Source organism: Solea senegalensis, linkage group LG9 (assembly GCF_019176455.1).
Source record: "Solea senegalensis isolate Sse05_10M linkage group LG9, IFAPA_SoseM_1, whole genome shotgun sequence".
NCBI lineage: Eukaryota > Metazoa > Chordata > Actinopteri > Pleuronectiformes > Soleidae > Solea > Solea senegalensis.
This window is the reverse complement of record NC_058029.1, coordinates 23,965,968-23,992,406: the sequence shown is the minus strand read 5'-3', so window position 1 is coordinate 23,992,406 and position 26,439 is coordinate 23,965,968. Positions and strand designations below refer to the sequence as shown.

Here is a 26,439-nt window from a genome sequence, read left to right as displayed (position 1 = left end):
AACCCCCTGTCCATTTAAATGACATCTCAAAGTTATTCTGGGTAGAAGGAGGTGGACCGTGCCACTTATTTATGTAGAGTTTTCTGTGTAGTTCTTTGCCCACATTTGTCAGCACAGCACAGTGTCATGTGGAGGCTCTGCAGACAATGCTGGCATATTTATGCCACATTATGTGACACCTGAAGCTGAAATTCGAGAAAGCAGTATTTCTTTTTCTCTTTCTCACACTTCTGACTGATCCACAAACCCACAAAACTTCCTCTTCTGTACACCCTGAAACTGTCTCAGCCCTGCTCTCTCTCTGTGTGTGTGTGTGTGTGTGTGTGACTGTTGGGGTAAAAACACAGTGGACGGATGAGTCAGGAGCTCTGCTGAGCATTACTGAAAATACAGGGGCTGGATTTCCCCAATGTATACATCACACTACTACAGCTTATTTCATAATAATAAACTAACCTGTGCTTGTGTGTGTGTGTGTTTCTTTGCAGGTTTCAGTCAGTTATGTTGGATATTCTGAAACTGCACCTGATAACAAATCCCACTGTAGTGTTAGGAGCTCAAAAACCCCCCAACTCTCTTCACATCCTTCACAAACACAACATGCACCACGAGAAGGAGCTGTTATTTCTATAAATAGCGCTGGCTTCATGCACAACACTTTTGGCTACTATTACACACGGAGAAGCACAGGCATCAGCCGTTAGAGCTGCGCGCAGACGTGTGTGTGTGTGTGTGTCACACACATTCACGCTCATCCTTGTCAGTTACAATAAGAGGGTTTGGTCACTGTTTTTCTGTTTTCCTGTTTTCACTGAGAGGATGTGGTTAAGATTTTTTTTTCTTCTTGCCTTGTGCTGAGTTGCTTCAGCAGACATGAGAAATTCTGTGCGCCCACAAGCCTAATAACCCACTCACGTATTGACAGAAACAATGTTCACAGTATTTACCAGAAGAAACGCAAACAATGGACGCACAGAGTCATACAGAGCGGGTCTTTAAATAACGGGAGTAAGAACAGAGAATGAGGCAGAAAGTCGAACAACGCTGAGGCAAAAAAAACAAAACACCTTAACATGGTGCAAAAATAATCAGTGAAATCATCCTGCTGAGGCTGCCAGATGGAGCAATGGCCACCAATGGCAGTGAGTGTCAGTGAGTCCAAAGAGAACCAAGGAGACGCGAGGGGAAACAGGGCTGTGCTGCCCTCTGTTGGTCGACTTATGTAAATGGAAGGTTCTCAGTAAGTGGTTGTTTCTGTGAAATAAAAACCTTTTAGAACAACAGAAGCAAACCCAACCAAAGTGTGTGGTTTTAAAATGAATATTGACCCGAATAATCAACGTAGGTCAGATTCAAGCACTTTAAAGGTTATTTTTCATGCTTTTCCAGCACCTTCCAGGTGTGGTAAATGAATATGAATATATCCAAAGTCAAAATGATCATTTCACTCTTTTTATCACAATAAAAGAGATGCAACTTTGCAATAGACGTACCAACAATCATGTTTTTATAACAGTCAGTATTTCAAGCATCTTTAAGCACTCTATCCAAAAACCCCACATTAAAATTCAAGCATTTCCGAGGACTCATATGTACGTGGAAATTAAAGATAGAAAATATTATATTATACAAGTAAACAAAAGTATTGCAGTGCAGCTCTTGTATTCTTATTATATATTTATTGAACAATGTTAATTATGATAGGGCTCTCCATGTAGGAACTCTAATAATATAGTATAAAAAGTTGAAAAAGTACAAATAACAAGACAAGACATTGTGAAACAACATCCAGAATAAAGACACGAACATTTCCTCATGGCAGTGTTTTTCAGAATAAAAGTTTCTTTTTTTTTCCCTTTCATAAAACACTTTTTCTTCTGTCGTCTCAGTTCATATTTGACGTAGTTGCAAAATTGTGCCTCAAAAAGAGACATTGATCAGAAACACTCCCAACTATTGGGATCATTGTAGTGAGTTTTTTTCTCCTTCCTTTACACTTTTCTCTCTTTTAACATATCCAACACAAAAAAGGCAAAAATACAAGTCCATATATTCATGAAGTACAAAATACGACATATGTACAGAATACATGTAACGTAACAAAAGCAGGCCTGAAAAAAAAAGCCTGTCACACTTAAAAATGCCCACGTGTGACTTTTCAAGTTATAATGAAATGCAAAACTGACGTGAAAGAGAGTGGGTGAGTCTACGTATCCCATGCTGCCTTGGGGCTGGATTGTGCTACACAAAAAATAAACATTCCTCATCGGATGAGGCCGGGACAGCGATATGAAAATAATATGACGGTCGGATGGAAGCTGCTACAAGTGAATGGTCAGTATATGTCCAATATGTAGTGCATGATATACTGATCCTAGAAGAGGGAGGAGGTGGTTGGCGTGAAGTCCTGTGGAAGGCGGCGGCGGTGGCTGCTGCTGCTGGTCACCTGACCCCCTCAGGGCCGCTTGAGCTTGTCGATGTGGTAGGTGAGTTTGAGGGCGGGACCGAGCTTTAAGCCCATATATTTCATCATCATGTCGCTACGCAACAACAGGAGTGCTTTGCCGTCAATTTCCTGTAAGGGAGGACATGTATTAAATGGTATTAAGGATATGTTATATGATACATACACTAACAGAGATGATCACACAGTTCTGCAGTCTTGTCGAGGAGCTTTTCATGAAGTAAAGTCACACAGGGAAGAAGTTATAGATGAGCTGGATCATACACTGTTTGAGACACAGACTTTTACAACTTTAATATAGCTTATGGTGCGTTCTGTTTGTAGTTGAAACTCAGAATTCCAGAGGTTCCTTAAATGGGAACATTTAATCCAAGTCTGTAACTGTAGACATGTTTCTGTGCTGTTAGTGTGCGCAAAGCACCATGTTGTGTGTTGTTATCGACTGTGGCCAACGCGTAAGAGGTTTGTGTTTTTCCGACTTCTCAACTGGAACGTGGTGAACTCAACAGTGACGTCGCTCCCAGTCAGATAAATATCCTACTTTAGATTCATGTTTATTAAAATGCATTAACCTGTTAACTAATAACCAATGGAAATGGAATTTTTTGTAAACACTCACTCTCCCACACCAAACTCCAGGGAAAAATGAAGTGATTTTACGTCGTACATATGAACACAAGAGTTATTGATCCACTGCTGTCTTAGCCAGTGGTTTCAAATATGTTATTATGTGACTTGGATTTTCTTAAACAATAAACAATTTAAAACAATTTTCTTTCACAATAACTCAATTGTACATGTATTACTGTTTAATTGTAGACATGTTGCTATGCCTACAGTTTATATTCTGACAATAACACTGCTACTGCAAACCTTTATTATTTTCATAATCAATTAATCTGTTGATTACTTTCTTGAGTAAAATGTCTTGTTTTGTTCACAAACCAAAATGATGCAGTATTACTGGTTTCTTTGTTAAATGAAGCAAAACGTTCACTTCTACGAAACTGAAAAAAATCGTTTGAATTATTAAAAATAAATATTCAACTGATTATAAAATGAGTTGATGATTCATTTAATCATTGATTAAGTGACTCGTCACTGCAGTCATATGCACTTTGTGTGCCCGAGTATCATTATGGACTCGTTTTGCTAATGGCTAACCCGAGATACGCTTGTGTTTCTGAATTCTTAACCGGAAGGCGGTGAACTCACTCCCCAGTTCCGACTTCCGATGTTAATGGAACGCAGCATTATTGAGTGGTGAGTGAAAACAAATGTCCAATGTTGTGTAAGTGAGAAACGGTTATACATTACAAGAAGTGCTTTAGTGATAAAACAACATTTCTAATCACCACTCAGTGAAACAATAAACACTGCATCATTAGTAACTGACAGCAGAAATATGGAATATAGACTTTCATTTAATCCTAATGTAAAGCAGATGTTATCCCATTGATTTCCTGCTTATCCACAGGTCCGGTGCATATTGACAGTATAAACACGGCTTTAAACACATTAAATTGTGTAGCAGTAGCAAAAACCCTGTTATAGTTTAATCTAAAATGTCACACAGTTCATTTAAACATTGCCTCTAATATCAATGGATACATACATGTTTTCTGAAAAGGTCGGCGTGTGGAGCCAGCACCGGGTCGATATCTCTGATGTACTGCATGACGTCCTCCACTTTCCACAGGTTGGGGTCTTGACCACTGGGCCTCGGGCTCTCCCGTAAACTGCCTGAGCCTGAGGACGCACACAGTCACGTTCATTCAATTCAGCTGACAACAGCAAAGCATCATTGTGGAAAACAAGACGTACTCATCAGGTAACAGTGGTTGGAGCTGCTCGCACAGTGGCTAACGTTTAGTCTGTGGTGTCATCTTGACTTCCTACAGTCAATATCCTGTGTAATAGGATGGAAATATTAATTGGCAACTATTTTAACCACTGATAAATTGGTTTGAGTGGATTCTTCATCGACAAAGTCGTACAATTTCGGCTTTTTTAACTAGAATTACATGAGTTAACAATCGTTTTGGCACGTGGATAAAACAAGTAGAGTTGCAACTAACGATTATTTTCATAATTGATTAATCTGTCGATTATATTCTCGATGAATCGATGAATCGTTTGCTCCATAAAATATAAGAAAACCTTTAAAAATGTTAATCGGTGTTCGTCAAACCTGGAAATGATGATGTTTTCAAATGTCTTGTTTTATTCACAAACCAAAATGATTGACTTCTAATGATTTCTTTGTTACCCAGAGCAAAGAAATGAAGAAAATACTCACATTTAAGAAGCTTAAACAATCGATTATCAAAATAGTTGCCGATTAATTTAGTAATCAATTAATAATCGATTAATTGTTTCAGCTCTAAAAACAAGACAGTTGAGGATGTCTTCTGCACATCAGGGCGAACAATTCATGGCGAAAACAATCACCAGATTAATAAAAACGATCGCTACTTGCAGCCAGAGTTACTTGTACAACATTATGCTGACACATTTTTGTGTACAGTTGATGAATAGGACTATAAACAATATCCACTCGTTAATTCAGCTTAAAGTCATTTCAAACCACGTAGGAAATGTCATGTTAAAACACGTACACTTTCATCCATCTTGCAATCGTATATACCTTTTGTGTCAAACAGAATTGTGATACAAATGTTCCAATAATCATCTATCTTAAAAAATGTATCCGTTCAGTATGATTTCTCTCTTGTGCGTTTACGGAGAGTAACACATATGCAGCGGCCTTATTCACTTATTCATTTGAACGGGGAGCTGTCATAGCAAGGGGCTCCAGTAGAGGGCATCAGCAAAATAGGCCAATCAAATAGGTGTTGGCGCACAAAAGACTGTATAACACGCAAGTATAAAATCCTATTCTGCTGTTTTCAAATCCTGCATCAGTGTTTTTGTGAACCACTGTGATTTCTACAACATGACCACATCTGTAGTTGTATCCGTTTTGTTGGAACATTACAATAGTTTCACTGACACAGAGAGTACATCTGTAATCAATTCATTATTAAAAACATTTTTATGAGTGTGCTGAGACTGGGTCTCAGTTCTAATCATTTTAAACAAATAATTCTTACATTTATTTATTATTATTGTTATTTTTCACATTGTAAACTCTTATAAAGCTGTTTTCCCTCTATATTGTTTATTGAATTATAATGATATACTATAAAGCAGTGGTTTCTTAAACATTTTATACCAAGTATCACCTGCTCTTGAAGTAACACCATCATCATAAGGCTAAAATACAGTGGTGTAAACAGGTCGAGCAAAGTCAGCGCAGATTTATTCCCAATAAGATCATTTGCTCTCTCGTCATCCTCCTCCTCCTCACACAGACTACACACACTGGTAGAGTGAAAGTAGATTAAGATGGAGTGAGTGATAAGGCAACTCTAATTATTGTTTAATTTATGATGATTTGCCTCATTTTCTACGGTCAAAATTCCTCAGCTCCACTCCGATCACATACCCTGGTATATTTTCCTGCAAGTAGTAAACGGTCCGGGGTGTACGCCGTCTATCGCCCTCTGTCAGCTGAGATTGGCACAGCACCCCCTGCGACCCTCCGGTGGAGGATGAAGCAGTAGATAATGGATGGATGAGGAAACTCGTGTAGCAACAGTTTTAGAACCATGGCTATAAAGCACTGTGCAACCCTGTTTCCCAGTGTACTACGTGAATTAGGGCTACAACTAACTAACATTTCCATAATCTGTCGATTAATCTGTCCAATTTCTCAATTAAGCAATTAGTTTGCCCCAAATATGCCTCACTGCTATAAGAAGCAAATATTCACGTTTAAGAAGCTGAAAAAAAAACGCAAAACACTTCATCAACAGTGAGATTTGCAGTACGAGTGTTTCTTTCTACCTTTAAAGTTATTGTGATGCAGCAGTTTTGTGGGAGACCTGAGTCCTGTGGCGTTTGGAGAGAGGGGGCTCTTTTTTAAGTGCTCTGATGTGACGATGCTGTTCTCCAGGAAGGACTCAGCTGGAAACAAACACACACAAACAACTCCACTGATTAAAAATCAACACACTGATATTTGAACAATCCCAGACGACACAAACGCCTCGTTCAGACTTGGTAATAACGTCAAAGTGTTCAACAGTTCACACCTGGAATTCAAATGTTTTACATGCGATTAGTTTGGATCGGTACACTCTGACCTGACTTCCACCGCTGGGTGTGTGGGCCACAAATCTAAATTGCATAGGCATTAAAGTAATCATCAGCTACGTAAATAATAAGAAGTCACACCGATGCGAGACACAAAGAACAACATGACACAGTAAAGAAAAAGAGCAACAATGAGGACTTCCAGCAGCACAGGTGTGGTTTCTTCTTGGCATGTGGCCGTTCATCACAAGACAAAGACAAGCTTAGATTGAGAGAAAGGCTGCTGTTACACTGAAGTAATGCTTGTCTGTTGACAAATCAGTGTGTCTCGCTCTGCCCTGTAGGAGCTGTGCTGCTGTGCTCATTTATTTTTTGAAGTTCTCAACGTTTCACAAACAGAAACTCAAATAATTGAGTGACATAGAGAACTGAAGTGTGTCGCTTTGTGGAAACAAGGCTTCTACTTCCCTGTGCTGTGTTCTGATACAGGTTAACGACAGTGACCAAGATGATGATGTTCTTAATGAATCTGACTGTACAAATACACTGAAAGTATTTGAATTCAGGTGTTTCACTCAGGCTTTGGGCTCGGCCCCTTATCTCCAGTGAAGGACAATCTTAACACTTGAGCGCACACAGGAAATTCTATGCTTCCAACTTTGTGGCAACAGTTTAAAGAAATTCCTGTTTTCTGCACAAAGCAAAGACAAGGTTTGACCAGTTCAATATGGATGAACTTGACTGGATTGCACAGAGACCTGACCTCAACCCCATCGAGCGTCTTCTCATTCAACATCATAACAGCTCTAAAGAATGAATGGACACAAATTCACCACAGAAACACTTTGAAATCTTCAGGAAAATCCTCCGAGAAGTGTGGAAGCTGTTATAGCTACAAAAGAGGGACTTACTCCATATGTAAGTACTGTATATGTATTTGAATATGTCATTACAGTCCCTTTTGGCGTCATGGTCAGGTGTCCCAATACTTTTGTCCATATATTGGATGTTGCGTGTGTGACAAGGTAGAGAGGAGCTGAGACATTTTGTAAGATGCTGTAATATGAAATTAGATTTTAACCACTGGAAAAACAAAACATTATGACAGTTGCTACAAATATACAAACATATGAGCACTGAGAAGAAAAACAACAACTTTAAGTTCATTATAATACTGTAGCAGGTCAGTGGACATCAGCTGAGGAGGAAGGACCCAATATGCCCAGAAAAGGGATGCACAATAATTCCCTGCACCCAACTGCAGACGTCATTCAGTCTATTCTGTAGTAAATGAACATAATATATTGCACCCTCAAGTAGCAGCAGATGTAGATATACATTATTTTAATTGGAAAGGGTGCCAGGATAGAAGTTAGCAGCCTATTCAGCGTCCTGTTTTGTTGGTCATAAGTCATTTCAGGGCATCTTTTCATGTTTGCCAATATCCAATAACACATAACACTGGCTGCAACTGTGATGGATGTTTCTACCACGTGTGATCAGATAAAACTACACAAAAAACAGCCAACAATTTCAACACAAATACAAGATGATTAAAATATTAAATGTGGAAAAACATTGCGACACAAATGGAATGTAAGTGACTCGTTCCTCATGAGTCACAGTCTGCTGCCCTCATGGAAAACAGTGATTTGTGTGTTTTGGCCTGGAAGTTCCTTTTAAGGGGATATTACTCTTTAACATAAATCTCCTCAAATATCACATTAACTTAATTATAATCTAAGGAAATTGAAAGATGATTAAATTATTAACCCCCTGCCCTGCGCTTTAATAACTCTCACCCTGAGCCAAGAGCTTTTCTCTTCTACTAGCATTTCATATGATTTACACAAGGATTTACTGGACAACCAGAGCAGCTAACTCTTCTGTAAAATGAGGTGCAGTGTTAGAGTTGAGAGCCACTGATTATATAAATAAATACTTTCCACATGAGGCAAAGGCTTGTTTAGTCAGTGAAATGCTTTTCCGTGATGTGTAACCCCTTCATATTTGTACTCGCTAATAAAGATAAATAAACAATGAAAAACAGCATCCAAAAGCAATTTACAAATTGGAATTGTACCACGCAGGAAACCGCACGTATATAAATTATGATCCAGCAAATAGTGGGTGCAGCAAGATTTATATTTGACATATAATCCTTCAGTATACTGTATATACAATTTTAACAGTGGAATCAAAGCCTTTCATCAAACGGAGTGAGCCAACACAGCGCTGACAGGCACAATGGACATTATTGTTTAGTATTATTGGTAATCAGATGACGGTCATGTTAGTAAAAAATAACTGAGTGCGATGGTAGATTAAGAAAACTGACCACAGTTAAAGAGGTAGCATACCATCAGTAGAGTGCCGTGAGATTTTGGCCAGTTTCTGTGGCGCAGGACTGCTGAAGTTCTGGAGGAACCTCTTTGTGCTTTGACCCGAGCCCGTCTTCAAGCCGTCTCCAAAACTTCTCCTCTCTAAAAACCAGCAACACACAAAAGGAGTGTAAAGGCAACCTCACCCTCATGGGATTCCGAGATTAAGAGCACCTCTCATATTTGTTTCATAGTAAATCAGTTGTAGACATAGAACTGTTTCATTTAGAACTGTAGACGAAATACCACGTAGAGCTTTGTTATCTGAGTGACGTCACTCCCAGTTCCGACTTCAGAGTTCCCATGTAAATGGAACGTAGCATAAGTGAACCACACTGTTGTTGATTTTACTGCACTGACAAACATTTGGGCATTTTATGCTCAACAGAGTGACAAAGACAGAGACAGAGACAGAGGGACGACTAACAAGGAAACAATATGCCGTGAAAATACGCCGTTAAATATACATATACGTTAAATATACATATAAGATAGAGATAAACAATTTACAAGAAAAATCTAAAAGACAGACCCCTCCTCCAAAGTGAATAAAAATGGCGTTTCTCTATTGCTTTATTGAAAATATGTTGTTAACTCTTAATAACGAGAAACTGATAAGTAACTGACCTATTGTTTCTGTTTAGAGGCGTAGTCTATTATTGTGAACACATCAGAGGCTCAAAATAAGAGCTGTAGCTGCTTCCTCCTGGATAGAACACTACATGTTGTCATTTTTGACAGACTGCAGACAGCACTGTGACAGCACCATAAATTAAGGTTACCAGCCACTTGATTGACAGTAAGTGTAGCTTTGGTTTACTCGGACTGCGTCTGGCTCCAACAAAAAATACAGAATTCATGTCAGGTTCAGTGATTGCATTTATTCAGGTGAATAAGCAAGAGTTTGTTCATGCTAATCAATTAAACCTGAACATTGTTATTAGTTGCTTCTCACATCATTGCAATTGATGGATAAAAGTGGAGAGAGAGAGAGAGAGAGAGAGAGAGAGAGAGAGAGAGAGAGAGAGACTGCAGCAGAGGCGATTGTCTGAGGCAAAGACAGAGAACCTAATAAAAGACAACTTCTCGTGGCCGTTTTAATGTTATTCTGAAGGCTAAAACTTTTGGTGACTATGTAATGTGTGAATTATTTGAAGTTACGGTAGTATGATTGAAAATGATTGACCGCCCTCAGCATTCAATCAGTCAAAATGACGGACAGCCTTCAGATTCTTTCTGTCGTGGTAGAAAAAAATCTGTCAGCGACGAAGAATTGTGGGTAAACGTGACATCACTGACCTGTGCTGTACGTGTGGCTGCTGTAGTGCAGGCCTCCTCTGGCCACAGGTTGGCTGCCAAACAGCGCGTCACAGTGCAGGTTGTGGCAAAGCTTTTCCAGAAAGCGGAGGACGTAGGTGACACTGCTGACTGTCGGCAGCGTGAGGGTGTGCTGCTGCTGGTCAAAGTAAGCTACAGCAGAGACACACAGAAAATTACTCGGGGGGGTGAAAATCAATGTACAGTGAAGAAAAGAGTGACTTCAAGAGAGTGGACTTCATTCAAAAACCTTCTAGGACTTTACACCAATAAGGCACAACAATAATTCCTAACAATCTATAATGTGAATTAAAACTGATATTGAGCAGATAGTTCTGCATGGACTGACAAAGTTGAAAACACACCGATTATCCACTACATTAAAACCAGTCACCTGTTTTATTGTTGTGGCTCGTTTGGTGTTTATAACAATTAAATTTGAATTTACTTTTAATGAGGCAAGCGTCTCATTCTTTATTTTTGGATACCAGAGATAAAGCCTTTATTTTTCTTCCCTCATTAAAATAAACAACACACTGAGCTCTAATGGGATTGAAGATAATAAAACAAGAATGAACGCCACAATAAAAAGTGAGTGTTTTAGTGAACTCCTCCTAAAAGGCTGTTTCTTTATGTCTTTTTGTAGAAAGAGAGGTATCAGGGATAAAATTAAGGAGGAGCTGATGAGCTGATACAGTACTCGGTATCAGTTTCGTTAGATAGTTTAGGAGTTTGTGATATCAGTATCAGACACAAAAAGGTGGTATGGTGCCATCCCTATTTAAAACAGTAGAGTAGAAGCCCTTCAGTCAGGTTGTGACAGACTCAACAGCTCAAACTACTTCCAGAGAGGAAGACATGTTGTGAAACTGTGAAAGAAAAATAAAAAAAAGGTGCAAAATGAAGTGTGTACCTGAAATAACTTCACCACCTTGGCCAGATTTGAGGCAAGCGAAGACGGTTCCCTGGTTGTGGGCAGAATCAACACAAGCCTGGACGCACTGCTGAAGCACTGAAGACGCCCGGCCTGGTCCAAAATGGTCCGGGAGCTGCTGGATACGCCGCTGGTCCAAATGGGGCCCAACTTTTCCATACTTGTTTAGATACACACAAACTACCAGGACAAAAACACCAAACTTAAATCAATGAATTCCCAGCTTTGTGGGTTTAAAACCTTGATTTCAAGTATCTCATATTTATTACCTACGATTCCTGCCTTACAGAAACCAAAGGCTGCAATGATTAATCGATAAGTCGATTATTAATTGATTACTAAATGAATCATCCACTATTTTGATCATTTATAATAAAACCAGCTCTTTGCATTTTCAGCTTCTTAAATGGGAATATATTTTGCTGTCTTTGCTCCATAGAACAAATAAATGTTTTAGTTTGGCGGGAAACGTAGACAAACAATGATAAACATTTTTTTAACATTTACTGGACCAAACAAGCACTCGATTAAAAGAAAACATAATTAACAGGTTAATCGATTATAAGAATAATCCTTAGTTGCAGCCTTCAACCAGTCTCAAGTAAGATCAAGATAAATTACCTCTCTGTAAGGTAACAAGTAGGTGGAATCAGCTTGTTTTAAGCACAGTTTCCCTTTGCGTATACAAAAATGAATGAATGAATGCAGAAGACTGTAAAATATGTTGATGTATCACATTAAATCAGACTATTAACAGTGTGTTCATGTACCTGTGGGGGCCTGTAGTGCAGAGTTGGGAATGGTAGCATTGTCCTGAGGCACAGTGCTGGTGTCAGGCTCTGGGGTGCTGCTGGTGGGAGACGTGGGGACTGGATTAGGTACCACGCGCGGTTTTCTCTGGATATGGACACACACATTCAGACATTTTCCTTCTATCACATGTTTTTTATGTTAAGTGCCTCTTTGTGCTGCTGCAGTTAGTATTTTTGTATTTGAAGTCTTTAACAAAGCACCGTTCATTATATGTAACAAGGTTTAACATCAGATCAAAAAAGATCAAAAGAAAATGTATAACACAGCTGTTAGAGTTTCCAGTATTCTCCTGATGAGTGCAGCTACCTGCTTTGCCAGTACACAAATTAGATGCAGCAAACATCTGTTGTGTACGGTCACTGTGTTTTTACACAATTCATTTAAATTCATCCTGGAAAACATGTGTTTTGTGGAAAACACAATCAGCCTGTTTTAATTTGCAGCCTATTCTTTAACATATTGTCTAGTATTTCTAGGTCAGAAAGGTTTTAACAATGCATATGAGAGCAGGAAGTTGCAGAATAGATGCATATAAAACATTTATTAAGCACTGTAAACTAACACAGTTGTTTGGGAAAGATAAAAAAGCACCAGAAAATGAATGTTGTTGACTCTTGAAGTGCTAATAGGTGAATATGGTGCAGCCATGATCCTGTAGATAGTCAACTCATAAGATGCTGACACAGTGTAATGAGAAGTAGTTCACCCATGTTAATAACACTGAAGCTCAACATAATCTCCTGGCAGTTAGTTAATTGTATATCACTTCTATATCGATAGAATAAGTGTCGACTGATTATCTGTTGACATGATACTGAATACCTGTTGAGTCAACAATGGACTATCACAATAAAGTTTTAATAGTGTATTATTAAGTGATACCTTGCTGCCAGGCTTGGGCCCCCTCTTCTTTGGGATTTTGATAGGTTGTGCCTGAGTCTGGGCCTGCTGCAGAGCTATCCTCTGTGCCCAGTTAGCAGGCAGTCTGCCCCTGGTTCTCACAGGACCCGTCACTGGCCGTCCTGGACCAGCCATGGCGTCTTCCAGCCAGCCAGCTCTCTTTGCCCAGTTTAACTGCAAACAAAAAGAGCACAGGGGACAGAATCAAGATGGGCAAACTCTTTCATGCAGTGATATTTGTTTTTTTTTAATATTTCACTCTGAGATCTGCCATACAAAAAAAATATAAAAGACTATAGCATTAAAACAAATCATCAAAATATCACATCTTGAATCCTGAATATTTTATTATACCATTTCGCTATCACAAAAATACCTAGAGTGAATTAAATGTGCTAAAAATAATAATTAACTATAAACGTAATAATAAACAAATCAGCAATAATGCAATCAGTAGCTTAGTTTATAGGACCATCAGAAAAAATCATTGTTAATTTTAATAAAGTTTTACATATATATTTACAACATAACAACAGTTCACCCTCTACTCCTGTTCAGTCTCCATGGTGCAAACTCAAACTGCCACCACACTAGGGCTGCCACTAGCAATTATCTTCACAATTGATTAATCTGTCGTTTATATTCTCGATTAATCTTGTTGTTTGGTCCATAAAATGTCAGACACGTTGAAATTATGTCCTCAAATGTCTTGTTTGATCTTCAAAATGCACAAAATTTCCTTTGTAAGGAACAAGGGTCGTCGTTTTTTCTGAGATACATGCGTCTCTCCTAAACTCTGTTCGCCCCTTCACTCCAGTCTCACCATTTCATTCTGTACCTCTATCTTTGTCTCAGCCAAATTGGTATCATTACATCTTCTGGGTTACAGAGGGTCGAGGAAGATGTATCATCACCTTTTGTTGCTTTCCTATTAGGCTCCGGCTTGTTGAGAATTGCAGCGTTTATTGAATTTTGTTAACTGTATGTCCTCGTCTGACACAGCAACGCTGCAAGTGTTGTGTCATGTCTCTGGGACTGAACTGCTTGATGCACAAACTGTCATCTTGTATCAAACCGAAACGTACATGAGATACTATTTCTACCAAAAAAATGCTGTTCGAATATTCAATGGTGTTACTCGTCGTTGAATATTTGAATACTACAGTGCATGAGAGCAAGTGAAAGTAATGCAGGAGCTCACAGCGTGTTGCACAACCAAGAGCAGCTCACGAGACGCATTCATAGACCCTGGTAAATTTCACTGCATGACGTCCACCACCTTAATGCTGGCTGCTGCTGCCACCTCGTGATAACAGATGTACCACAAATGAGGTCGTCATTGGAGTAGAAAGACTTGCTTTTAAAAATGCAATCATTATTAATGCTTTGTATCTTTTTAATAAAAACGCAGTAACTAATTTTACTTTTTGTAGTCAAGAAAATAATTGAATACTCATGCCCGTCTCAAATAAAAGACCCAAAACATATAAAACTATTCACATTTTTATTTATTATTTTTAAGACGGTAATGAAACTGATACTGTACTATCATATTATCGCCAAACCTGACTATACAGAAATAATATCCCAATCACAGTGAAAAGAAAAGCATGGCTCAACCCTATCAAATAGATGGAAATAGGAAAACATATTTGTACTATTTGTGTAAATGTATTTGAAAGCAACTGTCTCTTATCGATGGAATATTTTAATAATATTCATGCGCACCTTATTGCCAGGCTTGGGCCCTCGTTTTTTGGGGATCTTGATGGGGACAATCTCCTTGCCCGACTGGATGGTCTGTGGCGTCAATGCTGAGTCCTTCTGACCCCAGGGACCTGCAACCTTTATTTTCCTGCGACCTGGCTTACGTCCTCTCTGACCCGGTGGTCGTCCGACTGTCGGGGTCGGGTGCATGGCTGGGTTCTCCACACTCCCGTCCGTCAATGCCCCAACACTCTTCGGTAACACTACTGCATGGACAAAAAAGGAAAGAGACATGAGAAAAATGGGAGTTGAGTAAACGGTGTGGCTCTGCAGATTAAAATAACAAGTTAAGAATAATACTGCAGGTCCAGAAGTGCCATTCTGTCACAGGAATAAAATAAAACAGTACTTATTTTGTCATTAATTTAATTTAATTAGAAGGAAACCACATGAGAGGTAACATTAAAAGTGCTGCTTTTTAATTTTGTAAATTTTAAACTTTCAGTGACTTTTGCTGCCACTAAAAGTGATAGTCAGTCATCATCTACCGCTTTATCCTCCACCAGAGGGTCGCGGGGGGTGCTGTGCCAATCTCAGCAACATCGGGCGATAGGCGGGGTACACCCTGGACAGTTCGCCGGTCCATCGCAGGGCCACACACAGATAGAGACAAACAACCACTCACTCTCACACCCACTCCTACGGTCAATTTAGAGTGTCCAATTCACCTAATCCCCACATTGCATGTTTTTGGACTGTGGGAGGAAGCCGGAGAACCCGGAGAGAACCCACGCACACACGGGGAGAACATGCAAACTCCATGCAGAAAGGCCCTTGTTCCAACCGGGGCTCGAAACCGGGTCTTCTCGCTGCAAGGTGAGAGTGCTAACCACTACACCACCATGTGGCCCACTAAAAGTGATAGAATTCTTGAAATTTGACCTCAGTATGCGCCACAGCAGATAATCATGATGCAGAGTCTATGATATTAATAAGCTGTTAATGGTAATCAAACATCTTCTTTACAAGGACGACACAATTTCAGCCACCAGAATTATTGGGGTAATCGTCTGGGATCATCTCAGAGGGCCAGGTAACACTAAAAGTAAGTGAAGATGTAGATCCCAGTATGTACGATTTAAGTGTTGTAACGTCAGATAAGAGAATGAACTGTAACCCATAGCAACTGATACAGGATGAAAATGGATAGGAAAAAAACGAGGACAGAAATATCTCAAACAAGAGGTAAAGGATGAAAGAGCCATTTTGAGGGAGAGAAAAAGAGAAAGAAAAGTGTGGCTTTATATGGTACTGATAAATAGCTCTGACTCAAGTACTTCCCCCGTGCTGAGAACCAGTTGGCGGCTCACAGAAATGGTTGATAGCAGGAACAAAAGGAAAAAAACAGATTTTAACCAATTAAAAAAAGGGCTCATATGTTAACATTTTGCCAGTTTATATCTGCAATATTTTAAAAAACATGTTCACTGCTTTATCTCTACATTGGACAGCCTTTGTCACTGGAGGTTTGCGTTGCTTTGTAAACAACTCACTCCCCAAACCAAAGTCCATACAGAAAATCTGAGATTTTACAAGATGACAACACACAGGAATGGTTCATCCATATTATTTGCATGACCAGTTAATCTGTCCATCAGTTCTTGATGCATAGATTCGTTGACTGATCTACTTGAAAATGTTGATACATTTTTTCCCGGACCTCAAAGTGATGATTATCTCAAGTGTCTTGTTTTATCCACAAACTTATTCAGTTGTACCAATTTCTTTGTTATACGGAGGAAATAAACAAGAAAATATTCACATTTAAGAAGCTTACTGAAAAGAAAAATGGTTGTAATGGCATTGGCTCAACCATTTCTATAAACCATGTCTGTTGCTAGTTTGTTTTCGGTAAGTGTTTGGCTGTTACGTCGGCATCGACATGGTTCCATTGTTTGTATTCGCCGAGGGGGGAGTGTCAGCGGTGAGTTTTTAGGACCGTTAGGATAAAGCAGTAAGACACAAGGGGGAGCTCCTTAGAGAAAAAGGCAAAACAACGACCAGACTTGCTATGCAACAACGTACACTGAAGCAGGCACAGCTTTTCTTCAGAGAGTCTTTTGTTAATTGGCTAAAATCTGTTTTCCTCATGTCCCCACTGGCAGCCATGTTTTCATTAACTGTGACGTCTCAGGCCAGTTTTCAGTGCAGGGGGCAAATTGGGGCAGTCGCTGCTGGCTACGTGTCTGCACCTCATACAACCTAATTACCCCTTTTAGAAAAGCCCGACGTTAATTGCATAATGAATGAATAAGTTGTGAACATAACATGAGCTATTGCAGCTGGCAAAACATCAAGAATGTGTACAGGCAAAAAAACGACTGCACACAAAAAGAGAACCACTTATTCCTCCTCAATCAGTCTACATCCCAGCACAATGACCAATGCAGAGCTCTCTCTGCCAGCTACTGCTACTTTTGTATATGTTAAGAGCAAAGCACCAGCAAGGCATCTGATTGATCCTGCACAGACTGGGCTTCACCTAGGTAATATTTTACCAACAGTTCACAGAGTGGAAGTGATTGCACATTCAGTCAAACAAAAATTGAACAAGCCAAACCTTATTTTTAACCCTCCTCCTCCTCTGTGTGCACTGAGTTCATTGAGTTCACAGAGCCACCACTGTCAGCTTCATATTACAGCAGAATATCTTCAAAGAGATGACAAATGATCACTCTGTCTGCATTTCTGTACCTTCATTCATTCTTTCACTCCAATCTTTACTCACCTCTCTGGCTCACAGGAACGTCAAAAGTGTGTGGTTGTCTGCGGATCTTGTCCTCAGATTCACCCTCTCCCTCCTCTCCCACTCTTCCTCTGTGTTGCTCCTCCTACCTGCCTTTTTCCTCCCTTCTCTTCTACTCTCCTCCCACCATCCACTGACAATGTAAACACTCCGACTTTCACAGTACACTGTGTGTCTGTCTTTCCTCCTCTTTTCTATCCACTCTCATTACTCAATTCTCTCTCTGAGTTGTCTGATCAGACCTCGGGTTAGCCGAGGATGCCAACATGAGGCCTGTGGAGGGGGCACACACACACACACACACACAAGGCTCAAACCACGTCACAGCCAGGCTCTGCCAACTGGGTGAGTGCCAGGCCTTCATAAAACACGAGCAGGCTACAAAGACGAACCCTGCCACCTCATTTCTCTTCTCCTTTTCCCACTCTTTCACGTACTGTGGATGATAACAGATGAGTAGAGTTGACCTTGAGGCTGATAACCCCTGTATCCCCGTCTCACTTTTATGTTTCCTGAAGTAACAAATTGGTTACAACAGTTTCCTGCTGTGGTTCTGGCGCTCAGCACACGTTGAAAAAGTTAACGCAGCAACAACTTCAGGAATGTTTGGGCTCTGCGATACGAGGCTGGCGACAAGAAAACGTACAACTGCCTGCAGTGACTTTTGAAAAAGTTGATTACTTTATACTAGTCATTCCACTTCACAAGGGTGTGAATAAAAACATTAATTAAAAAAGCTCATGACTTACACAACTGGTTCACATAATGCCTTCAGCAGATGATGTACTTGCGTCACACCGCTAAACCATCAGGCACCAACCAAACCAACAAATACAATAAACGAGATCTGCTGCTTGCAGTGGAATAAAAAAGCTGCTCTTTTCAAGACGTAAATGCTTTGTATTTTTTATAGCACTTTTCTAGTCTTGATGACTCAAAGCTGCTTTACACTACAGTTTTGCCATTCACTCACACTTTCATACGTGTCTGCAGCACATTTTCTATCATTCTTCTTTCATAACCATTCACACCGTGTCGGCACAGCCATCAGGAGCAACGTGGGGTTGTGTGTCTTGCCCAAGGACACATCGGCATGTAGACTAGCGGAGCCGCCAATCAAACCCACAACCTTCAAGTGAAGGACGACTCGCTCTATCACTGAGCTACCGTCACCCCTAGTCACTGATTTAAAATTAAAAACAATACAAAAGGATGCTCAATTTACCACTCTCAATACATTTCTCTATCTCACAAGGTTAATAACCATTTTTACAAACTTCAGATCTGGATCACCCCCCAAAATCTCCTGGACTATAACCTACATTGCCATAAAATTGCATCAAAATCTGTCCTTAATTTCTGCAAAGACAGACAAACAAACATGGCCAAAAGTACCTCCAGGGGTCATTTAAAAAAGAAAACAGGATACTACCAACTCTGTGTCATTCTAAAATGCTCCATTTCCCACAAGAGGGCTGAATGCACAAGCAAAATATAAATCGTGTCAGATTGTAGCACAAATGTGAAAATACTGTGGACAGACTGCTGAAAGATGTTGTTTTAAGAGTGGAGGATAAAACAACACTGGCATAAAAAGTTTTTTGTGAAGAAATAGAGTTTGAGTTTTAAGTTTAGTATGACATTAAGTGTCTTAATCAGCTTTCAGATAAGCACTGAAGTTCAGAGATGCTACACAAATTGTCCAGAACAGTTGTATGTTAGACACAAAGGTCATTCTCCTGCCAACTACCTAGGAAAAGAGGGAAATACTACAAAGGTGCTATCGTGGGGACCAAAACCTTGAGTGAGTCTACATAAAATCATGTTAATATATGTAAGACAGAGTTGGGTCCTGGCTCTTCTCCCCCCTTGGGATGTTAATTGTAAAAATCAGGTGAATGGGGAGATGATTCTGACACTTTTCTACAACGGTAATGGTGGACTTAAGTTTGCTCTAAAGCTTGACCGCGAGCGGGTCTGACGATTGGTGCTCAGGGCTCAAGGCTAACTATGTAGCAATAGTTGCCAATGTGATGTCTGTCATGGTGGCCATTGTAGCAAAAAACATTGGCAATGGGGAAAGCAACCTTGTGTGAGCGCTTTGTTTGGGTTGTGTAGTGTTTGAGCTAAACCCGTGAGAGTGATTTGATTGGCCAGGACAGTTAAACATTTCTTTGCTTCTGACACAAGCAAAAGACCCACTATGCGGTTGGGCAACAGTTGACTCTGTTCTATTCAAAGTGAATGGGAAGCATTTCAGTTGACGCCTCCCACAGCACACGTGTGAGACAGACAGAACATGAACCGACATGAAGCATCAACTGTTAAAATACCTTTGGTGCCAGGTGGTTGAAGGTTGTCTCCGGTGAGGGCGCACCAGCCTACAGGGAAGATGTCACGTGAGTCGTAGCGACAGTAATAGTCAAAGGCTCCACGCCAGCCGTCGAAGGTGACCAGCACCTCGGCACCGCGCAGAGCACCCACTGTCGCTGGACAGATGAAATGGGGATTTTTCCGGTCCACCGCCTCCAGCTTCATGCCCACCTCGAAGGAGTTCTGTTCTGGGGCAGGGGGCTCCTGCTGGGGAACATGGGGAAGAAAAGCAAGGGGTCAGGGATTGGTGAATAGATGCGAGTAAATTTGTAACAGGGAGGAAGAGTAAAATCAGCCAGAGCTTAGTCATGTATTTCTGTAAGACGTAAGATGTGGATTAAAGGATCCTTGTTTAACTTGCATTAATGAGTCACTATGACCATGATCAGACCTGGTATTAACATGCAGCAACAAAAAAAAAAACAAGCTGTCAAAAACATGAAGGTGGTTTGTGGCATGTTTCCATTTTCTTTTGCAAATAAGAAAGCCCATGACACATGAGGACGGCTTTCTAAGCTGATGTCCAGCCACTGGCACAATATGAACACAGTTCAACACATGATTTTTTTTGCAACAAACGATTATTACATAATTGATCAATCCATCAAATTGATTTTTTGATTAATTGAGTAATCGTTTGGTCCATAAAATTTTGAAGAATGTTGGCCAGTGTTTTTCAAACCTCAAAAAAATGTTTTTACACAAACCACAATTAATCAGTATGAATGATTTCATGAAAATCCTCTTCTAATAAGCTGAAAAATCAGATAACTTGTTTTAATTACAAAAAACGTTCACACTAACACAGTGGACTTGTCACGACAGGCACATCTCTACATTCAAACTCATCCATCCATTATCTACCACTTTATCCTCCAGCTGACACAGGGCGATAGGCGGGGTACACCCTGGACGGTTCGCCAGTCCATCGCAGGACAAACAACAATTCAACCATTCACTCTCACTCTCACAACTACCGTCAATTTAGAGTGACCAATTTACCTAATCCCCATTATTGCATGTTTTTGGACTGTGGGAGGAAGCTGGAGAACAACCACGCACACGAGTGCTAACCACTACACTAACTGTGTGGCCAGTTAAACTCATTAAAAATATAATTCTGTTCACGTGTTTGTGAGGGTGCATTTTAATGGCAATTGTGCCCAGTCATACTTAACACTGTCCACCTATGGTTGGATCTCTCAGGGTGGTTCTTTCTCACACATACTGACACAGCAGCTAGTTTTCCTCACTCAATGTGGCGAGCTTGTGATCCTTGTACAGGTACCTTGTGAAAAATGCGGGCAGGTGCCATCTCCGCTCCGTTTAGCGTTTTCAAGAGGAACATGGGCCAGGAAGACGCATTGAGACGGAAACCTGAAGACGATGACAATTGCTGTTATAAGTGAGAAAACACGGTGATGGAGATAAATCAAAGGAAAAAAACTACAAAAACTGTAACAATAAATGGAAATTTGTGTTTATTCACATGGTTACTCAAAAAAGAAATATCCTGGCAGCTTTCGGTCGCACACTGGTTATTTATGCTGTCAGTCACTGACATCTAGTGGACAAAATAAAAAGTAAAAACAGAAGAAATAATTGTGAAACATGTCCATACCAAGTGGTGGCTGCAGCATGCCTCCGTTCTTCTCACAGTTGCCAATCGGCTGGATCTCAGAGGAGTCCACCAAGCGCCAGAAGTCGTTCTTGTTGTCCGACCCATCCAAGCGCAGCCGGAGCCGTGACCCGGTCAGGCCCACTACTGTGGCGATGCAGGTGGACGTGGTGTTTCGTGGGTCCTGAGCCTCCAGCTTCATCCCCGCCTTGAACTCGTTAACTGGAGGTGTGAGGCTCTACATGACAGAGAAACATCCTATTGTCAGTGTAAGGATCATTACTGAATTTAATGTGGCTCCTGCTAGCTGGGACAAACTACAAAATAGCTTCAAACATGATTTGGAGGCTGATTATATGTTTCTATACCGCACTTTGTATATTTTATTATTTTTATTTTGACTCGAGTGTCATAATCTGTATGTACTGCTGCCAGTATATAGCCAGGATACTCTAGCTTTTTAATCTCAAACTTTTATTCCTGGTTAAAGGTTGAATAAAAAATAAATGAGAGGAGACTTTTGCCAAGGAATTTCACTCACCTGTCTGAAGCATGAAGCAGGTGCAGCAACAGCACAGGTCTCTTTCAGGTATTTTTCCCAGCTGAAATGTCCAGCTGAAAACCAATAATGTAGGAAATTCATGTTACAATTGTGTGTGATATTTAATTTAGAACTGTTTTTTAAGCCCAAACAAAAGGCAACAAAAAAGAGACACGGAGCTTCAAAAACCACTGCCAACATTTGCAGCAAACTTTGACGTGATGTTTCGTTAAAAAAAAGAGAAAGAAGAAATAATGAGAATCCTTGGTGTTGCTCACAGTTACTTCATAAATCAATGGCTGCTGTGGGTTATTTACCTTGGTACTGTGAAGGCACCCGGGAGGGCCGTCCACTCCGGGTTTGCTTGATCCTTCTGGCATCTTTCCACTCGATAGCTGGGGGAGCCATGAAAGACAAAATAAGCTCTCAACTGCTGGTGATTTTATCATCAATCAATACCTTGCAATACCTGCCACAATCTGTGCTCCAACCCACTGATGGGAATAAAGGAGTATGACGGGCAAATATATGATTCTGACTACACAGAAATAACAAGGAAGGCTCGATTGAATGAAGTCAACAAAGCGATATAAACATAACATAATCTAACTTTTCCTGCAAGTAACATCCCATTTGTTTTTTTAACGTGGTTGCAAGAGGTTTTGACACATAATTAGCTCCGACTGCACCAGGAACCAACTTCAGACACTCTCGCTCTCCCCATGAAAATATGGCTATCAGCAGGGACACAAGTAAAAACAGGTTTCAGTCACTTAACAAAAGGCTCACCGAGTACAATCTACACCCATGTAAGTCTAGAATATTTTTAGAATATGTTACCATTACCACATATCTTACCATTAGACAGCCTCTTTCCAAAAATCCTAAATATTGCATATTTCAAATGTAAATAAAAATCAACAGAGTCCTGTAATAGCTTCTTAGTTTTAAAGGTCTAATACAGGGGTCTCAAACTCAAAGGACCTGTGGACCATTGAGTGTCTCGTCTGGTCAGTCGGGGGCCAGTCAAGTAAAAAAAAACAGCCAACTTTTTTTTGGGAAAAGCAACAGTCACGGTGGACGATATGAGCTCAAAATGATATATAAATATGCCATATTGAATCGTTTTTTATATGTACTCTTTTGGCTTGTGTGAGCTTTTCTATCTTTTACTTATTCTGTCCTTTATCCATTATTCCGTACAGCACTTTGGTCCACTGTGTTTGTTTTGATCATTTTAAAATTAAATAAATATTAATTTAAAAAAAAAAAACATACAGAAATAACTCGTTACAACTTGATCTTGTTTGGAGGGCCACATGAAATTGATTGGAGGGCCACAACCGGGCCGCAACTTTGAGACTACTGGTCTAAAATGACTGCATTGGACTGATATCGGTATCGGCAGATACTCAACTTTGTGATATAGGGGTTTTGTCAAACTGCTACCTCTCCCACACAAAAGTCTATTGAGAAATTCAATGTTTTTAACTCATGGAGACAGGGGAACTGCTGATCTACTCCGGTCTTGTTTGTTAAGTTTGTGTCATTTACATAAATCTGCAAGAATGATTTCAAACATCAAAGTCACATAATTAAACATAATTAAATATTGATATCCAGAGTGATCCAATAGACTCTTACCTTTCTGTGGTACAGGTTTCCTCATACTCCAACAATACTGACCAAGCTCACAATGCAACACTATAAAGAAAAGGAAGTATACACAAAAAAGTAGTCTTACATGCCTTTTTACTGCAGATGTTCTACATGTATGAGCAGGAAAAGCATCAGTGTAATGTTGACCATTAGCCTTGACTCTGATCAGTAATGACAGTGTGACAGTGTAGGGCAACATGCAACCTGAAACTGAGGAAGCCATATGGACCTCTTCCATGATTCATTTGATCATGCCCTCCCTGCCAAAAATGTCAGCCATAAAAAGGCCCATGACTGCATGAAGCATATACTACACCTGTGTAAAGAAGCAAATTGAGTGGATTGCTGTTGCTGCATAAGCTGGAGTCATCCCAATGCCAGACTTCATTTTGAAGAAATTATTATGTGTGACATATAAAGACATTAATCTGAAAATGGAGCTGGAACAAATGCCCAACCTTTTGTGAACACTTGACATTAAATGTAATCGTCATTGACTCAAAACAGCTGATCATACCGATGAAAACTGGCATATAAATTGTAGAGTTCCGTGTTTTGACAGGAACCACAGAGCTGTCCTTGTTATATATTGTGGCTCAGCAGATTTCTCTCCACAGGCAGGGGGTCGTCACGGGAGGCACACAGGAGCAAGCTCAACAAAGAGGCCTGACATCATGCCAACAGCGCACGACGTATAGATCTAATGTGCTTTATCACGCTTTAAAGATTAATTTCGATGCAGGTTTCTGTACTGACTGTACATTAAGGGAGTAACTGATATACTGGCAGCACAGCATATTGACATGAAATCAAATTTAACAGCTTTTCAGAAAATGATAATAATTATTAGCTTAACATTTTTTTATGTTTCATTAAGTATTACATTTTTATTTCATTAAATAGAGAGCACAGAATAACCTCTCTTCTCAATGGATAAGTACCTATTATGGAAAACTGACATTGGTAATTGTTTACAAATGTTGTCATTATTCATTAGTGAACAGGGGCTTTAGAAAGGGGACACATGTTTTGAGTGACCCCCTGTAACCCAGACAGTGGGTTCACCAAAACACGACCAAACAGACACAACAACATGGGTCAACAGGTCAGAAAGATAAACAAGTGCCTCAGGAGTGTGTGTTCCAGTCCAATGAGGTCCAAATGACCCAAAAAAGTGCATAATATTGAGGGAGCATTAACAGACGGTACACATTAGCTTCTATTTTAAACAGAAAGGGCTAGCATTAAATGACTTATTACACGTTACTGACACACACACAGTACACAGCGACACTTGTTTACCATCTGCCAAATATTTGAATTTGAGAGCCGTTAACACAGAAACACCAAATACAAGCGGTAGGGACAGAGAGGACACACGCCGTGTGTCGTTGTTCGTGTAATGCTAACATAAACAATACAGACGTGCTCACCTTAACACTTCATAACCGTTTCACAGCGTCCCTCTCTCTCCTCTCCGGGTGACCGTTCTCTTCAATAGAAGTGCGCCTTTTTCCTCCGCCAAGGGGGATGGCGTCTGAATTAAAGCGACCCCGCTCCCTGTTTTTCCTGTGTCTGTGGAAGAAGTGACAGGAGGGGAGGCATTAGAGAGCCCAGCAGGTTCACTGTACCCCTGCTGCACACCCACGGAGTGTTCAAAATACAATTTACAGCTACTATGACTTGTCTGTTATGTGTATAAACCTATAGTCCAAACCTTATATTTGTAACATTCCTGAAATGTACTGAGCTCCATTCAAAACACAAAGCCACCACATGACAACATACTCTTCACTCTTGCGCTACGTTTACAAGAGCGCTTAGTGCTTATGTGCGTGAGAGCATTATTACTTGTTTTTCGGGTGTTCAGGGTATATTTGTGTCCACAGATCATACTAGCGTAGCATGCTCATGCCTGCCCAGTCGTGCACACGCCTCATCCAGCATGCTATGCTACGCACGGCTACACACACACACACAGACACAGACATGCCCACTGCTCAGAATGCTAGCGTTAGCATGCTAGGTGGCTCGCTAGCTCGTTGTCGTAAACATCAACATTAGCAAAACGGGAGCATACCAGCGCACCGAGGCTACTAGCCAGTGCTAATGTGGGCTCAACGCTGAAGTCGAGCATAAAAGAAGACGCTGCTCGGTGTATCCGAGGGCGTTCACCTTGCTTTGTAACGTGTATGTTTGTTTCTGGTGTGGATTTCGTGTTAATCCGCCATTTTTCTCCTCTAAACGTTGAGGAGATAGCAGTTAGGGGAGACTACGGTAAAAACAAATTCAAGTGCTCATTTATCCGAGATGTTACGGTACCGGTGCTTGTGTTGGACAAAAGAAAAGAAAAACATGGATGTTTTCTTGTTTTATTATCACATATAATTTATTATTATCAATGGAAATGGTATTTTATATGTTGTATGTCATAGTTAAGGTGGTTACATTGAACAGACGTTTTAAGACAGGGAAAGTCAGCTGTATTTTCATTCATTATATTGAATGACTTTATTCCTCCCCCAGGGGGGAAACACACATTCACAACAGCTCAGTTAAGAAAAATGAGAATAAAATAAAAATAAAAATAAAATAACAATACATACAATACAATACAATAGTAAGAAAAATTACCTAAAAATAAAAAGTAAAAAAGATAAAATTACACTCTAATATAGAGTAGTATCAGGGATGAAGTAGGAAAGTGAGTGGACATTTACGAGGAGTTAAATATCCGAACAGCATATATCAACAATTACCCACTGTAA

General features: G+C 40.1%; 1 protein-coding gene across 5 annotated transcripts; it reads right to left on the bottom strand.

Moving 5' to 3' along the window:
- Positions 1-1,436: 1,436 nt before the first annotated feature.
- LOC122774997 (polycomb protein SCMH1) lies at positions 1,437-25,907 on the bottom strand. Of its 5 annotated transcripts, none has more exons than XM_044034657.1 (17): positions 25,752-25,907; positions 25,105-25,246; positions 23,657-23,716; positions 22,330-22,407; positions 22,013-22,086; positions 21,475-21,709; positions 21,142-21,230; positions 19,814-20,060; positions 14,696-14,940; positions 12,950-13,141; positions 12,025-12,151; positions 11,234-11,434; positions 10,303-10,473; positions 8,983-9,105; positions 6,374-6,493; positions 4,080-4,213; positions 1,437-2,575 (listed from the first exon to the last, which is right to left on the bottom strand). In XM_044034657.1, exons 3-17 carry the CDS (start codon positions 23,679-23,681, stop codon positions 2,456-2,458), a joined length of 2,181 nt encoding a protein of 726 aa, XP_043890592.1. In that variant the 5' UTR covers positions 23,682-23,716; positions 25,105-25,246; positions 25,752-25,907; the 3' UTR covers positions 1,437-2,455. The 5 variants fall into 5 exon arrangements, with proteins under 5 accessions (XP_043890592.1, XP_043890596.1, XP_043890594.1 ...); XM_044034661.1 differs by having other exon boundaries at positions 19,814-20,057; XM_044034659.1 differs by having other exon boundaries at positions 25,847-25,883.
- Between the last annotated feature and the right edge of the window lie 532 nt (positions 25,908-26,439).

Bases quoted from the DNA above. Each gene is read 5' to 3' on its own strand.
- LOC122774997 (XM_044034657.1), bottom strand. From the start codon at position 23,681: ATGAGGAAACCTGTACCACAGAAAG. The intron at 20,061-21,141 runs GTACCTGTACAA...CATGTTCCCCAG, and splicing joins CTGCCCGCATTTTTCACAAG to CAGGAGCCCCCTGCCCCAGA. The intron at 4,214-6,373 runs GTAGAAAGAAAC...GTGCGTCCTCAG, and splicing joins GCATCACAATAACTTTAAAG to GCTCAGGCAGTTTACGGGAG.